This window comes from Anabrus simplex, chromosome 1, assembly GCF_040414725.1.
Source record: "Anabrus simplex isolate iqAnaSimp1 chromosome 1, ASM4041472v1, whole genome shotgun sequence".
Lineage (NCBI taxonomy): Eukaryota > Metazoa > Arthropoda > Insecta > Orthoptera > Tettigoniidae > Anabrus > Anabrus simplex.
In genome coordinates, this window is record NC_090265.1 from 1,496,672,528 (window position 1) to 1,496,689,077 (window position 16,550).

General features: G+C 37.8%; 1 protein-coding gene across 1 annotated transcript in view; it reads right to left on the reverse strand.

The window, feature by feature from the left end:
* Nucleotides 1-10,782: 10,782 nt before the first annotated feature.
* vap (RAS p21 protein activator vap) overlaps nt 10,783-16,550 on the reverse strand; it is a 446,783-nt gene continuing 441,015 nt past the window's right edge. The window contains exon 18 of the mRNA XM_067137984.2: nt 10,783-11,669. Within this exon, the coding sequence (XP_066994085.1) occupies nt 11,592-11,669 (78 nt within the window). The 3' untranslated portion in view covers nt 10,783-11,591. The remainder of the gene's footprint in view (nt 11,670-16,550) is intronic.

A 16,550-nucleotide genomic window follows, 5' to 3' on the forward strand; every position in this document is an offset into this window, starting at 1 on the left:
AAAGATAATCTTACAAAAAATCAAGAACAAGATAGATTCAAAATTAAGAAAAGAACAACAAGGATTTAGACCTGGAAGATCAACTATTGATGCCATATTTACAGCTAGACAGGTAGTAGAAAATGAATGGGAATTTGGGAAGTTGTATTCATAGATGTACAAAAGGCTTATGACACGGTTAGAAGAGAAGAGTTATGGCAAAGGTTGAATAGAATGGAACTGTCAAGAGAAATGCAATTCATAATTAGAAACATGTATAACAAATGTCTGAACTGTGTTATGATAGATGGCAAAAAACAGACAGAGGAGTTTGACAAGGAAGTGTACTTTCACCAGTGCTCTTTAATATAGTGATGGACAACATTATGAGGAAAGTTCGCTAAGGGTCAACAGCAAATGATATGAAAGTCATAGCATATGCAGATGATGTAATGGTATGGGGGAAAAATGAAGAAAAATTGGAAGAACAACTAAATACCTGGCAGAGGGCAATTGAAGAAGCAGGCATGGGAATAAGTTTAACGAAAAGTGAGGTAATGAAAATCAGTAGAGAAAACAAAAAAATGAAGGATGATAGGTGTATTGGAAAAATTCTTAAAGAAGTAGGTCCTTTTAATTATCTAACTGGGAAAGGAAACATCAAAGAAGAAATTTCGGAGAGGATAGGAAATTGCTCAAAATTTTATTAGTGTGTATCAGACATAATTAGAAATTGGAAAGTACCTACCAAAGCCAAAATCATGATATATAAATCGTATTATTTGCCAATACTGACCTATGGATCAGAATGTTGGACTTGGACAAAAAAAGATCTGAGTAGATTACAAGCGACAGAGATGCGCTTTCTGTGAGGGATCTTGGGTAAAACAAGGAGGAACAAGATAAGAAATGAAACCATACGAAACATGCTACAGATCAACCTTCTAAAAGAAAATATGGAGAGAAATAGGCTGAAATGGTTAGGCCACGTCAAAAGAATGGGACAAGAAAGATTACCAGGAAGAGCTCTGGAATGGACAGAATCTGGAAGAAGACCAACTGGAAGACCACGGACAAGATGGAGGGATCAGGTGGAGGATGGCGTAAATCTGAGAGGACTACAATGGGAGACAGTGATGAACGACAGAATGTGGGAAAAAAAGAGAAGATTGGAAGAGGCTCTGTGAACGAACTGCACAAGCAGAAATGTATCAGGAAGAAGAAGAAGAAGAAGAAGACCAGCATTTGCCTGGTGTGAAAATGGGAAAAACCATGGAAAACCATATTCAGGGCTGCCCACAGCGGGGTTCGAACCCGCTGTCCCCCGAATGCAAGTTCACTGTATGATTTTAAGAACTTATAATTCTTTTACTGGAGTTAATTGCATATAATTTTGCACAAGAGTTGGGAGTTCTGGTAATATATCTGTTTTTGCATTTTGAAGTTTGTATGGTAAAGATACGTATAAAGAAATACTTTATATAATTGGCCAAGTGATGAGAGTCATTCATTTGCATTTCCTGATCATTTTCTATGCCAACAGCTATTTCTACACTTATTTTCAATCCACATTCTTCAATCTTCCCATTCAACACATCGAACTGTTCTCGAACCTTCATGTCCTCTTCTCCCCAAATCACAATATCATCTGCAAATAACATGATCTTCATTTCTCTTCCTTCATATGTTGCTTTTGCTGTTCTCATGATGTCATCCATTACTAAACTGACCATTTTTTCCAAGGCACACACAGTGGGACACACTGATTCCGACAGCCTACACATAAATGAGAGGTCAAATTTTGACACAGCTATTTTTTACACGTTAAAGTTGGTATTGCAATATTTCTCCACTACACATTTTAAGATAAAATTATAATAATACAATACCTTCCCTTGCGATACATTCCAGTGTTACTCGTACTTCTCAGAGGATATAATTAACTGTAACAACTGTGATGATGATTTCAAAAACTTATGAAACTCTAAACAATTCTGCGAAAAGTTAAACTTGATCATTAACAAAGCCTTAAGAGTAGAAAGTTTCAGGTGAGATTTTTCAGATGTCCACAGTTCGTTCATTTGAGAGAAAACTCTTTCAACTGAAGCATTAGTTCTGGGAAGAGAATAAAATATACTGTGCCACTATTGAGCGTTGACTGTGTCTTATATTGTTTTCCTTGAAGTGAGAAAAACCTCTGTCCACCTTTTTTTCTAGTGAAACTTCTGCATCATTCCAATTGGATATTTTCTCTGCAGTGGCATATTTGGTTAAGCAGGAAAATTGATCAAATAGTTCTGAGTCATTCCCATTGACAAAAAATCCTTTACTTGCCACAAAATCACAACATTTTTCCACATCAGACCATTCAGGAACAGTTTCTAGTGATGCCCACTGGAAATTGTTCATGTCTTTAAAATGACCAGATCATTGGTCTATATTCTCTGTTGAGGTCTCATAAAAAGTTCCTGCCACTTCTTCAACATTCTTCCTACTTGCTAATCCTTCATCTTCAAGCACACCAACAAGAACTCTTACCTTATGTGGTAAAATCTTATGACACAACTTATCTGAAAGATTGTCTTGTAGATCACTGATGGCTTCCATAACCTCTGTTCAGAAATTAGCTCACTTTCAATTTTCACTACTACTTTGTGAAAAGAACTGGCTTGTGTGAAGACAATTTTTTTTTTTTTTGCAACTGGCTTTACGTCGCACCGACACAGATAGGTCTTATGGCAATGATGGGATAGGCCAAGGAGTTGAAAGGAAGTGGCCATGGCCTTAATTAAGGTACAGCCCCAGTGTTTGCCTGGTGTGAAAATGGGAAACCACAGAAAACCATCTTCAGGGCTGCCAACAGTGGGATTCGAACCCACTATCTCCCAGATGCAAGCTCACAGCTGCGCAACTCTAACCGCACGGCCAACTCGTCCGGTAAGACAAAATTCAACCACACCTCTGGAATAGGATCTTCAAAGAAACATCTCAAGGAAACCAGACATTTTGTTTGACTTAAGAAGTATGATTTCAGTCCTTGGTACATGTCAATCATTCTCTTCACTGCTGGCATGAGTGTTAACCACGTTGTTTTGCTATACCCAAGGACTTGTTTATACTCAATTTCCACAAAATCACAGAACTCTCAACTGTTCAACTCTGACTGTGTGGATATAAAAAGTGAGAGTACACCTTAACAATTATGTTCTCTACATCAATAGGTAAACAATCACAAGAAGACTGTATTACATTATGTATAATATGAGCACCACATCTTATACCAATTAAGTCCCTACCCAAAAAACTGTTCAATTTCCTGAAAGTATTGTTAAGTCCTTTCCTTGCTGACCCTCCAAAATTACTGATTGTATTATCACCACAAAACCTGATGATTTTACTTGAAATATTTTTTTGCTAGCACTTCTTCCAAGTATTTCACAACAATGTCTGATGTTTCACCGGGTTGAGATTGAAGGTCGAGCAGTTTCACTTGAACACCGACATAGGAGTCATAAAACCGAACAACAACCGGGAACACTTTACCATTCCCGTGGTTCGAGGCATCCGTTAGCAGTGTAAAGCAATGTGCCTGTCCGAGTTGTTGTTTGACTTGTTGCTCAGATAAGGGGGCAAACACTTCAGTAATTACACATTCACATTTTGTCTGTGCGCATCTGAATTTGGGCTCGAAACATGTTTGGAGAAGTTTCAAAGCGCAGTCACATGAGCGAAAGCTTCGATTTTCTTTAGCTGTATGTTAAACCCAGGCTCCTTCAGCAGCTGCGATTCGCAAGTCCTTGGACATAGGTGTTGCACTCTTGAAATAACTCGTCAATGCTTTGCTTGAACTTGCAGTACTTTCAGCAGATTTATGTTTGGTAGATTGCAAATGTTCGGTTATATCATGTCCACCACCATGTGCAATGCTAAATGGCACCCAACAAGACTGACATCGAACATCACTGTCGGATATTGTTCTCTTAATAAATGGGAATTTATTTTGCAAATCCGTATTAAATATTCATTTGCGTTTAGGCATTGTGCAATCACAGAAAAGAAACCAAACGTTCCAAACCACACCATATCAAGCCAGGAAGCAGGAACTATCGTGAAGTCTGAACAAGAAACGGAAGTTTCGAGTATTGATATCGTGAATAATGAATCTATATAGTTTCTACTGAAGTGCGACGTTTAAAACTGTCAATTTGCAAAGCGGGACATTTAAGCGTCCCCAGAGTTTTCGAGGTGACAGCGGGACAGAATGCTTAAAAGCGGAACTGTCCCGCGGAATCTGGGACGTCTGGTCAATTTATCCATTACTATTGTAAAGAGGATTGGTGATAGAACACTTCCCTGTCTCAGCCCACTAGTGATTTTGAACCAACTTGTCTTGCCAACTTGTGTTTGCATGCAACTACAACATTCCTTGTACATTGCCATGATCATTTTTATTAATCCCTGTCCAATTCTTTCAATCAATCAATAATGATCTGCATTTAGGGCAGTTGCCCAGGTGGCAGATTCCCTATCTGTTGTTTTCCTAGCCTTTTCTTAAATTATTTCAATGACATTGGAAATTTATTGAACATCTCCCTTGGTAAGTTATTCCAATCTCTAACTCCCCTTCCTATAAATTAATATTTGCCCTAATTTGTCCACTTGTATTCCAACTTTATCTTCATATTGTGATCTTTCCTAATTTTAAAGACACTAATGTCATTCCATGCCATTTCTTCGCCGACAGCTCGGAACATACCACTCAGTCGGGCAGCTCGTCTCCTTTCTCCCAGTTCTTCCCAGCCCAAACTTTGCACCAGACTGTCCCAAACTTTAGTCCTGGGGACATTGTGAACCCTGTCAAAAAATCTAAGCCCAGTAATACACTTATCACATACCTATTCTGCTCTGCCATGTACTCATTCCATCAAAACATTTTTTGTGGACATTGTAGGGCCCATTACTTGTTTAGCTTGAGGCAATATCTATTTTTTACACTATTATATGTTTTCTCAAAATTCCTAATTCTTTGTCCACTACAGAAAATTGTTAATCTTCTTCAAGACCAAATCTTTCCTCTAATCAGAATCCAGAAAGCCTTGGTCTCCAACAATGCTACAATTTTTAGCTGTAAGAATTTTCATGATCTGTGCTTTTTCTTAGGCTTAAAAGAATCTTCACTACTCAATCCTATTCTCAAAGTAACCTTGTTGAGCGATATCATCACAATTTAAAATTTCTATATCTTCCATTCTAACTAGCAAAAGCACTGGGACACTTGAGTTATTGTACCATTTTTTGCCTTAGCCTTCAATTCCACTGTAAGCTCTGCAACTGAGCATACCCCTGCTGAAACTTTTTAGAATGATCATTGCCGACCCCCCTTTCTCTTACCTGGGATTTTCCCACTTTATTTTCTAATCCTCCTGATGATTTTTTTGTTTTGCAAGTTGCTTTACATCGCACTGACAAGGATAGGTCTTAGGCGATGTGGGATAGAAAAGGGCTAGGAGTGGGAAGGAAGGGGCCGTGGCCTTAACCCTGGAACTGCGTACGTTTTATCTGTCAAATGCGGCAGTAATTTTCCACAACACACACAGTAAATGAAAAGAATGTTTGAAAGCATACCATAGTCATGATCTTAACATACATCAATATAAAGCTGAAAGACTGATCTATAAAATTTTGATAAAAATAAAGAAATCATTGTCATTATTTTGAATTAATCATTAAAAGGATTTTTATAAAATAATTTAAATTAAAAATTACTGATTTTCAAGCACTAAAGGAGTATATTTTCACAAAGAATTCTTCTCCAAAACATAATAGGCCCTACTTGCGATGTTCAAAGTATCCTTTTCATTATGCAACAACCAGTTCCATTATTTCTGTTCGTTACAGAAAATAACATCGCACTGGCTGCCATTTTGCTCAATGCAACCTTCAATGACAACATAAAAGTTATTTCCCTTTTGCAGCCAAATAATGGCCTATGATCATTGTTTGTTTCATGAAGGCTTCGAATACGAAAGACAAAACTATCTGGAACCAGCATGACTTAACATTAATGCCATCTGGTGATTTACACTAAACCTGTTTGAATTCAGAGATCCGATCACACTTGAAGAGCAGTTCTAAGGTTAATTAAAGTACATCCTAGTGTGAAAATTGGAAACCATAATTTGCTAGAACTGTGACATAAATTTGTTTCCATTTCAATCAATCAATACTGATCTGCATTTAGGGCAGTCGCCCAGGTGGCAGATTCCCTATCTGTTGTTTTCCTAGCCTTTTCTTAAATGATTTCAAAGAAATTGGAAATTTATTGAACATCTCCCTTCGTAAGTTATTCCAATCCCTAACTCCCCTTCCTATAAATGAATATTTGCCCCAATTTGTCCTCTTGAATTCCAACTCATATTGTGATCTTTCCTACTTTTAAGGATGCCACTCAAACTTATTTGTCTACTAACGTCATTCCATGCCATCTCTCCGCTGACAGCTCGGAACTTAGTCAAGCAGCTCGTCTTCTTTCTCCCAATTCTTCCCAGCCCAAACTTTGCAAAATTTTTGTAATGCTACTCTTTTGTTGGAAATCATCCAGAACAAATCGAGCTGCTTTTCTTTGGATTTCTTCCAGTTCTTGAATCAAGTAATCCTGGTGAGGGGTAAATTAGTTACCATGTATTAGTATGCTAAATTGTTATGTGAACCTGCATACATGTTCAAGAAGTGTCATTTCAAATTTCAGCAGGACTATTTACTTAATTTTAAGTTCTGATGATGCAAACCAAGACTGTTAATTTTAACTTTGCACACACCTATTTTAACATTGTTTATATGTCATGACTTGTCAAGTGTATATAATCATTTTTGGGTGAAGATGGTCTCACAAGATCAAAACTAGTTCCAAATTGATGTAATCCTTACGTAAATAAAAAGTATTGAATAGATGGAACTATTCTAGTTTTTTGCTTCTCTATTTGTAATTGCATTTCAATACAGATTAGCATGAAACTCATCATTTATGATTCAACAATAAGGAAAATCATTAACTTTCAACGTGTGCAGTACCTTCTATGTTTTCGATTTTACCTCTTCCATGGATTGAAAAGGAGTTCCTTCAACACACTTTTCACTTTGGGGGTGTAAACAAACTGTGGTTATATCTGCCACAGATAGGGCATTGTGAGCTGGTGCATTGTCCTGATGTAAATTCCATGTGTTGATTTTTCAGAGATCTGGCCGATTCTTTCTCACTCGTTCTTTTGGTCTTCGCAAAACCTCAATATAACAGTGATGGTTAACTGTTTGACCTTTAGGCACCCATTCAATCATAACAATACCCCAAATATTAGGGAGAAAAAAAAAAATCAGCATAACTTTATATTACGTCCTGCTCATTCTTGCTTTATCGTTATTGGAGAACTCTTCCAGCGTTTTGATTACCTCTTCATCTTACTTTTGTGATATCTGAAGCCATCTGTTTCACTTTCAACTCAGTCAATTTATAACTGTTAGGTTCTTCAGTCTGCCAAAACTAATTTTCAATAAATACACTTACACATTAGGAAAACATATGGTACCGGTAACAGAATTATATAGTACAATTTATGAACTTCATCATATGTTTAACACATTCACTCCCGTAGACGCCTTAAGGCGTTTGAAAGCTGCCTATGTGCAAGACCGTATCCGAGTTAAGGCGTTTAAGGCCGCACGATGTAAACGTAATTTGAATTTAGCGCAAAATTCGCACGAAGTTGTAGTTCGTGGTGAAAACCATAGACGGCATATAAATGACCAGTCCCTCGCCCTGACTACCTGACCAGAGGGTACATTCCAATGCTTTCTCTCTTTTTTTCTTTGAGTAAACACAAACCCAAGCCAGTCGTGATATTCTTGTGAGGGTTTGTAGTGAAGTGAGTTTTTGTGTCGCGACAAGATGACGAGCTACAAAGACAGTATTCGAAGTGAGGAAATTGAAGACATACAACTGAACGATGATTCCAGTGATGGACTCATCCCTGATTTCAGTGATAGCGATAGCAATTCCGATGATGACATACCAGACTATGGGCAATGTGAAATTCAGCACATTCAAATAACCGATACGCACCCGTCTTATCGCCCGCCTCCAATCAATTTCACTGGCCGGGTAGGATTAAATGTTGAGATCGAAGATGGCAACGAAATTATATCTTTCATCAATTTATTTGTAAATGACGATTTCCTTGAATATATATGGGATTAGACAAACCTTTACGCGGAACAAGTTATTAGTGCAGCGCCGCGTCCTTTCACTAAACATTCTATATTTCAGACGTGGAAACCAGTGTAACGGGAATAATGCAAAAACCAGATTTGAAAATGTACTGGACAGAGGACACTATTTTCGGGTCACCAATTTTTTCAAAAACAATGGCACGAACCCGGTTCGAAAACATTTTGTCGTTCTTGCACTTTAGAGACAGCAGTCATTATGAGGGGAATTCTGATAGGCTATAAAAAATTAGGCTGATTCTCGAAAGGCTCAGTGACCAGTTTCAGTTGTGTACACTCCGGATTGGAAAATCGCCCTTGATGAAGGAATGTTAGCTTGGAGGGGCAGTTTGCGTTTCTGAGTTTATAATCCAGGAAAAATAACCAAGTATGGGATTTTAGTAAGAATGGTGTGTGAATCCCCTGCAGGGTACATATGCAAGTTGAAGATATATGATGCAAGTGGCATGAACATCTGGGACACTATATTTGACTTGTTAGATCCTTACCTTGGCCAGGGGTTATACAGTGGCAATGGACAATTTTTACAATAGTGTAGGCTTAACCAAGGAACTGCGTGAATGAGAAAGGGCTGTATGTGGGACAATAAGGCAGAATAGGGGACTTTCTAAGGAATTAAGTGAAAGGCAGAAGTTAAAAACAGGGGAAATGACTTTCGATAGGGACAATGAAGTACTGCTATATTCATGGAAGGACAAAAAAGTAATTAGCATGGTTTCAACAGTACATTCTGCAGAAATGGCCAAAGTTCCGAACAGGTTTGGGAAAATAAAAATGAAACCTGTAAGCATCATTGATTATAATCAGTTTATGCACGGAGTGGATACAGCCGACCATTATTTGGCAATGAATCCGTTCATGCGAAAAACAGTGAAGTGGCCGAAAAAAATGTTTTTCTACATTTTACAGTGTACATTTTTTAATGCATTCCGGCTTTTCCAAAAATCAAATCCGAACTCAAAATGAACTCTCTTGACATTCATGCAGACTATATGTAGAAACTTCTTACAAGACAGTGAACATGAAGAATTATCAGAAGCCGCAAATATTTCTGTGTCACCGGTCCCATCTCAAGTCTTCAGTAGGCTCGTCAGCATCTATGTGTAGCCCAATGGTGCAGCCTCCTAAGCGAACTCCGGCTAATGATCCACCATTTTGACTTGATGGGAAAATAAAGGAGCATGTACTTCATAAATTCCCAGGCATGAAATCATACTATTTCCCAACTAGACGGTGCAGAGTATGCACGAAAAGCAACATCTGGCGCGAAACCAGGTGGTTCTGCAGAAAGTGTGGTGTGCCTCTCCATCCAGGAAAATGACAAACCCGGTACCACAGCCTCAAGCACTACTAGTTATCATCCTAAAGGTATGTTGAAAATTTCAATATTGTACTTACGATAGTTTTCTTACAGTAACATTTAATGTAACATAGTGCGCTATAGAGCTGAGGGGATTTAAAAAGGCTGGGCTGGAGGTTTAAAGCACCCGCTGAGGAGCCGGTAGTGAACATGTTAATATGTTTTTATATTACATAGTTTTTGCTTGTAAAGTGAGGTGTATTGATTGGGTGGACCATTGAACCTAACTTTGTTTCTTATTTTAACAGAATTATACTGGAAAAAGATTGGTTTTTAAATGCTACTTTTTCAAGTATAATTCTGTTACCACAGGTTTTCCTTTTCAGGTAGCTTGTAAATTCATTTATTCAAAATTAGTTTTGGCAGACTAAAGAACCTAACAGTTATAAATCTTCGTCTTATGATCATACAGAAAGATCAAATGTTTAGTTATGTTATGACTTTTTGGAGAAAGTCTGCCTGCTCTTGGACAAGCAGCAAATTGTTAGGGCTAATTGCTTTCTTACTATCCTTTTGTTCCAGAGTGAAATTTTTGGGGACCAGCTTCGAACAAAGTTTTCTCTTGATCAATTTGTCATGCAAAATTTCTCTTCGCTTTGATTTGATTTATCATTGTTTAACAAATATGCAACCTTCCTTATACTCAATTATCAACTTGCGCTCACTAATTTTTGTAATGTTTTCATCAGATTTTTGTGTGACTGGATGTTGCAGATGCTCATCGTTTCCAACCTCCTTCTGACACTCACTAAATCTTTCATGCCACTCAAAAACTTGTGTATTGTGACACAAAAGAATCCCTGCATTCCTGCTCCATTGAGTTTAAGAATTTTTTTTCTTTTCCCAATTTCACAAGGAATTTCAAATTTGCTTACTGCTTGAACTTTAAACTAGCCATTACTTCCAGCAACTGGATAAAATAGCATACACTTCAAAAGCAGACTAACAAAGACTGCAAGAAGAAACCACCTGCACTGCATTCCTGTATCTTTTAAGGTCAACAGCTTTCTCTCTCAATCCTATTTATTAATAGCCACACTTCTTATTTTTAGTATGCATACTATATCTCTCCAGCTTACAATAATTTAGAGGGATAAAGGATCATAAGGATTACTCTGAAAGAGCTGTAGGAATTTTAAACACACATATTATAAAAAACTGAGATTTCATGTTTATTTCACATTTACTGGTGTTTGTCCCAATAAAAAAAGATCTACACAAGGTATACTTGAGACAGATCACAAAAAGTTATATAAAGTTTCAGACTCGAAAACTAAGAAACAAAGACATCACATTTGAAGGCTACCTTACATTATACTAGTATTGTTTTCTCTGACAACTAAACTGTATAACTTTTCTGTACAAAATGCATAAGGTAAAATGCACCAAAATATGTACAATATCATTACAATCAAAAGTAATATTTTCATTCAAATCACACATTCACTATCAGACATGGAGAATTAATTATAAAAGTCTCACAGCATGTATTGGTTGTTTTATTAAAAAATGTCATTTTGCTTTGTAAAATGATATCTACCAATTCATTTGGCAGAGAGCTAAACATTCAATCACATTTAGCACTAAGATATCTAGGAATTGTTTAACAGCACAAGAACGCTTCCTGAATGTGTGCGTTCTGTACAGAGTGACCATTCCACTGGATCACTAAAACCTGAGTGTGCTTGCCTGAATGACTGAGAAAAACAATGCTAAACATAGGACAGTTTTTCCTATGTCCCAACAAAATTTAACTAAGTCCTTACTGGATCCTAGCTGAAGTCTTTTCTCATCTCCCTTAAGTTGTATTACTTGAACAGGCATTGTATATTTGTGCATTAGTCAGAGCACCAAATAATGGTAACTGCCATACTTTTAACATTCACAACTCACTATAGCCTGGAAGTTTGATCAGTATAGCTTTCTTAATTCTTCGGGAATACTGTAGAAAGATCACACTTTCTCGAAGTAACTATCTAATCATTTCCAAATATTTCTGTTTGTGTTTGCTGAGCATTTCTGTCACAGTGACCAATTTCTTGATTGTAGACTGAAAAGAGAAGTGAAAATTAATTTTCATCACAATAGTACATAATCCGTAGAGCAAAGAATAAATCAAGCATCAGGGAAAAAGAAGCAGCTAAGAAGTTTGTAAACATACACTACTAGAAGTCAAACATCAAAACTCTTATTTAATAAGTCTGAAAATCATCAGCAGACATTTATGAACAATAGTGTTGGCTACTGAATGCATTATTTGAAGCAGTGTATTGATTCATTCAAGTGTCTGAGTGAATCGATTCACAAGAATGGCAAGATTATGGCACACTGAAAGAATCGTGCCCAAGTACGGCTCAGTGAGACACAAAATACACATGGCTCCTTATCGGCACACTGGAAACTTGATATAGATGTTGATTCCCTCCACGGTATGCACTAGCCATGCATCTTGGTAGATGTGCTAGGTACCAACTGATGAGCCCAACCTAGTACACGGGGGTGAAACGCTGGCAACCAGGAATGAGTTAGCTGGAAAATTTATAATGTCCAATAACGGACCATTTATATTGGTATTATAAATTTACTCATTCGGGACAAATATTTCAGATTCCTTATGGGAATCAACATCTATTTCATCTGATGGCCAAGCAGGCATCAATTTTCGGTAGTGAGACAAAGTCTCTCATAGTGCATTGGCACTGCCGGTGGCTCCAATTAGCTTACGCAGTGGCCTCCATAGTATGCATCGATACAGTGATCCGATTCACAGCACATTAGAGTCACCGCTCCTACTGCATCTGTGTAGTATGTACTGGTAAGACAGCAGCAACAGCATTCAGTGCTCGCTGCTGCCATCTGGTCTTCATACTATGAACTCCTTTCTTATACGTTGTCTAGCTTTAAGGTTCAGGTTGCTCCTACAGCCACGTCTTCGTATCTAGTGTTGATGTTACAAGGCCTTCCCCCCACAGTGACAACTTCATTAAATAAAAAACATCTGTACACACAATAAACAATAAACAAAATCAAGTGAATCGATTCAGTAGTGGCCAGTTCCTTTCCGCTCCTCCATTTCCTTACCCCCCCCCAGCAACAGCGCGTGGCAACCCATCCACTTCTCGACCACGCCCAATGTTGCTTAATAAGACAATATTGTCTTAGGATTTCGCCACAAATGATCTTTGCTCCAATACGGCTGATGATGACCCCTAGATGGGTCGAAACTAGTACCGTATAATTTTGTAATTTTGTGAATATATTGTATTGAAAAGGTGGAAACATTTAAGTTATTTTTATTATTATTACTTATATATTGTTCAATACGGACCAAAAACATGAAATTCATAACCATCAATTATAACCGTAAATCAACTATGCTGAGTTATGACAGCGTTTTTGAATAGCAGTAGGTTTGCAGTATTCTCAAGTGTGAGTGGCATTTCTAATATTAAAGGTGACCATGACAGGACCAGGAGAAAATATTAGGGACTTAGATCTGCATATATTGCTAGCAAGGTTGGGAAAGAACGTATAAGAAATGACAGAATTGGACATGAAAATTTCCACCAATATATTAAACAATACGGATGAAATGAAAAATGAAACGGTGTATGGCTTTTAGTGCCGGGAGTGTCTGAGGACATGTTCAGCTCGCCAGGTGCAGGTCTTTCGATTTGACACCCGTAGGCGACCTGCATGTTGTGATGAGGATGAAATGATGAATACGACACATACACCCAGTCCCCATGCCAGTGAAATTAACCAATGATGGTTAAAATTCCCGACCCTACCGGGAATCGAACTCGGGACCCCTGTGATCAAAGGCCAGCACACTAACTATTTAGCCATGGAGCCAGACAACAATACACATGACTTCACAGAAGACAAATTTTGCTAAGACATATTAACAGAAAAATCTTACGGTTACACATTAGAACTCTCGGCACGAGAAGGATCGAAGAAAGCAGTGGTTTGTATTTCAATAAGAGGAGGAATTTTCAACCCTTATGATCAGCTGTTGATAAGTGACGTGAAAGAACACTGCAAATATGATGAGGGTTTTGAAAAATTATACCAAGATGCTGAGTAACACTGGTTGAAAATTTCATTATTTGGTTCAGGCAACAGTAAACAATATTCATTTACAAGAGGAGATGTTGAAATTGCAAAGAACGAACTTTATTACGGGTCCATATTGACTTACAAACTCTTGGCTTCAATTCTTACGAATTTCAATTTTTGGGCCTACCTTTCAATACTTCATAGACTAAGACTCATAATTTAAGAGATAAGTTCAGTCATATTTTGTTTGGGTACATGTTTCAACCTAATGTGGTCATCACCAGCAACATACAATTAACAAAAAAAATGGAAACAATTATAAAAACACTCAGTAAAGTGTCTGTCATAAAACCATCTTCTGACCTTGTTAAAATTCACAATGTATTTGTTAAAACTACTCTTGTTGATTTTACGAAGTTGACATGTTATTTTCTGGAAACTTCTCGTATTCCTTAAAATGGCCCTTGAACTTGTATAGACAGCTTCTGATTAATAAATGCCAGTGTGGAAACGTTGGTGTGCTGTTTGAAATAGTGTTTACAAGTTCATTCTGTTTTGAATGGAGGAGTCTAGAAATGAGTAAATGTACTAATAGAAAATACGAAAGAAACAAAGGAAAAACAAATTGGATGAAGGGAAATCTAAATTACTTACTCTCCTTTCTCTCGGTTGTCGTATGTGCTGTCTGATCATGTTCTGTTGACACTGAAACTAACAATGGCAGACAGCGGTTGGGAGCTGATGTTATTGAGGGGTGGTGGTGGAGCGGAGAATGGGAGGGAAGTGACGGATAACTGGTCCCATGTTGTGATTGCTTTATTAGCTTTAATGTCTAATTATTCTTTATTAAAACATCGAAAAGGATGTTTCTTCCCCAGAAATCTAATTCTGATTAAAATTGGGGTTGTTCCTTTGATCAAGGTGTATATAAATATTCTCCAATATGTTTAGCAGAATACCCTAATTAGCTAAGTAAATGATGTCTGAGATTAGACTTAGTCATATGATCACTCATAGCTGAAAATTTGTTGTGTTTTTTGGCATCAACAATGCTCCTTGTATTGAACTGAAAAGTTTCTCCCATTTATCCTATGTAAATGACATCACAATGGGAGCATTTGAGTTTGTAAACACCAGAATTTTCAATATTTGTGACCTTAATTTTATGTGTGTGTACTATAAAAAAAAACCTTGAATTACTGTTACTTTTTCTGAATGCAATGTTGAAGTTTCTTAAATGTCTGTCTGGTAGGTCATCAGCCCAGAGGCTGGTTGGATCCTCAAATAGCACCACCAAAGGCTATGCAGTTATAGGGAAACCGCAAAAATCAATGGTAGAGCCCAAATGAGGCGTACTAGGCAAGATGAGGAGTGAGGTGGTTTGCCATTGCTTTCCTCACTGGGCCAGAACGTGCCACTGCAGCATGACTGACCCTATGAGCAACACCTTTCATAACACTCGGACACTATTTGTGCTTCGAATGTCATTACTCAACACCACCTTACCCCCACCCCCCATGGCACAACAGCCCCGAAAGGCCATGCCCTACCAAGTGACCGCTGCTCAGCCCGAAGGCCTGCAGATTATGAAGTGTCGTGTGGTCAGCGTGACGGATCCTCTCGGCCGTTATTCTTAGCTTTCTAAACCAGGGCCACCATCTCACCATCAGATAGCTCCTTAATTGTAATCAAGTAGGCTGAGTGGACCTCAAACCAGCCCTCAGATGCAGGTAAAAATCTCTGACCTGGCTGGGAATCGAACCCGGGGCCTCCAGGTAAGAGGCAGGCCCACCCATACCCCAGCAACAGCCATGGATGAGACTGGGACTTCAGTGGAAGCTACTCTTTGCTCTGGCCTGTGCCAAGAGATGGATACAAAAGTACTGCATCCATCAAGAAATGGCAACAGGCAGAGTTTCTTAAATGTGTTTGAGGTATGATATAACTGTTGTTGAATGTAAAAGTGACAAAAATCCTTTTTCTTAGTCTGTTAGAGTGGTATTCAGTTTAGTTTTTACTTTGTAGACGATTTTGTTGACAAAGCTTCTGTTGTAACCGTTATTCAATACTATAGCATATATGTTATGTATTTTTTTCTGTAATTTTTATTGGATAGTGGGATGCTAGTGGCTATGTGGATCTTGCTGTAAAAGACAGCCCTTTCGCACCTTCTGAGCCATGTGAATGGTGTTTATTACTTCCATTAATCAATAGGGGCAAGATTTCAACAACATCTTGGTTTTAATTCTTACGAATTTCAATTTTCAGCACTTAATATACACTAACACATAATTTAAGAGATAAGTTAAGTTGTATTTTGTTTGGTACATGTTTCAACCTGTTGTGGTCACCTGTTGTGTAAGCTGGGTAGTAGATGAAGCCGCAAGGGCTTTAGGAATTTTGAGGTCTTCCGTCTTCAAAATAAGAAAGGAAGCCAGTGAAAGGCCACTCCAGAGTCCAGCAGGAAGCGGGAAAGGAAATCTCTACGTTGCTGACAAGGTATGAAGAGTAGATGCATTTATTTTAAATTTATATTTACATTTTTACTGTATTTGTCTATTTGTGCTTGTGTGTGTCCATGTTCTCATAAGAATAGGTCATTCGGCATTCTGTACTGTATGTTGCTGAAGAATATTTAAGTTATCGTATTTATTCTGTTGTCAGTTATGAGTAAATTTCTCTGAAGATACATCACTGGGATAGAGATATCTCTCTGTCATCAATCCTTAATGGAGCTTCCTGTGTTGTACCCACACAGTATTTGCCTTAACAGTGACATGTTTCTGGGGTCTAATAAACTCAGCACTGCACTACTTTAAAGCAACAACGATCATGAAACTTTCTCAGATATAAGAAGCAAGACATAATC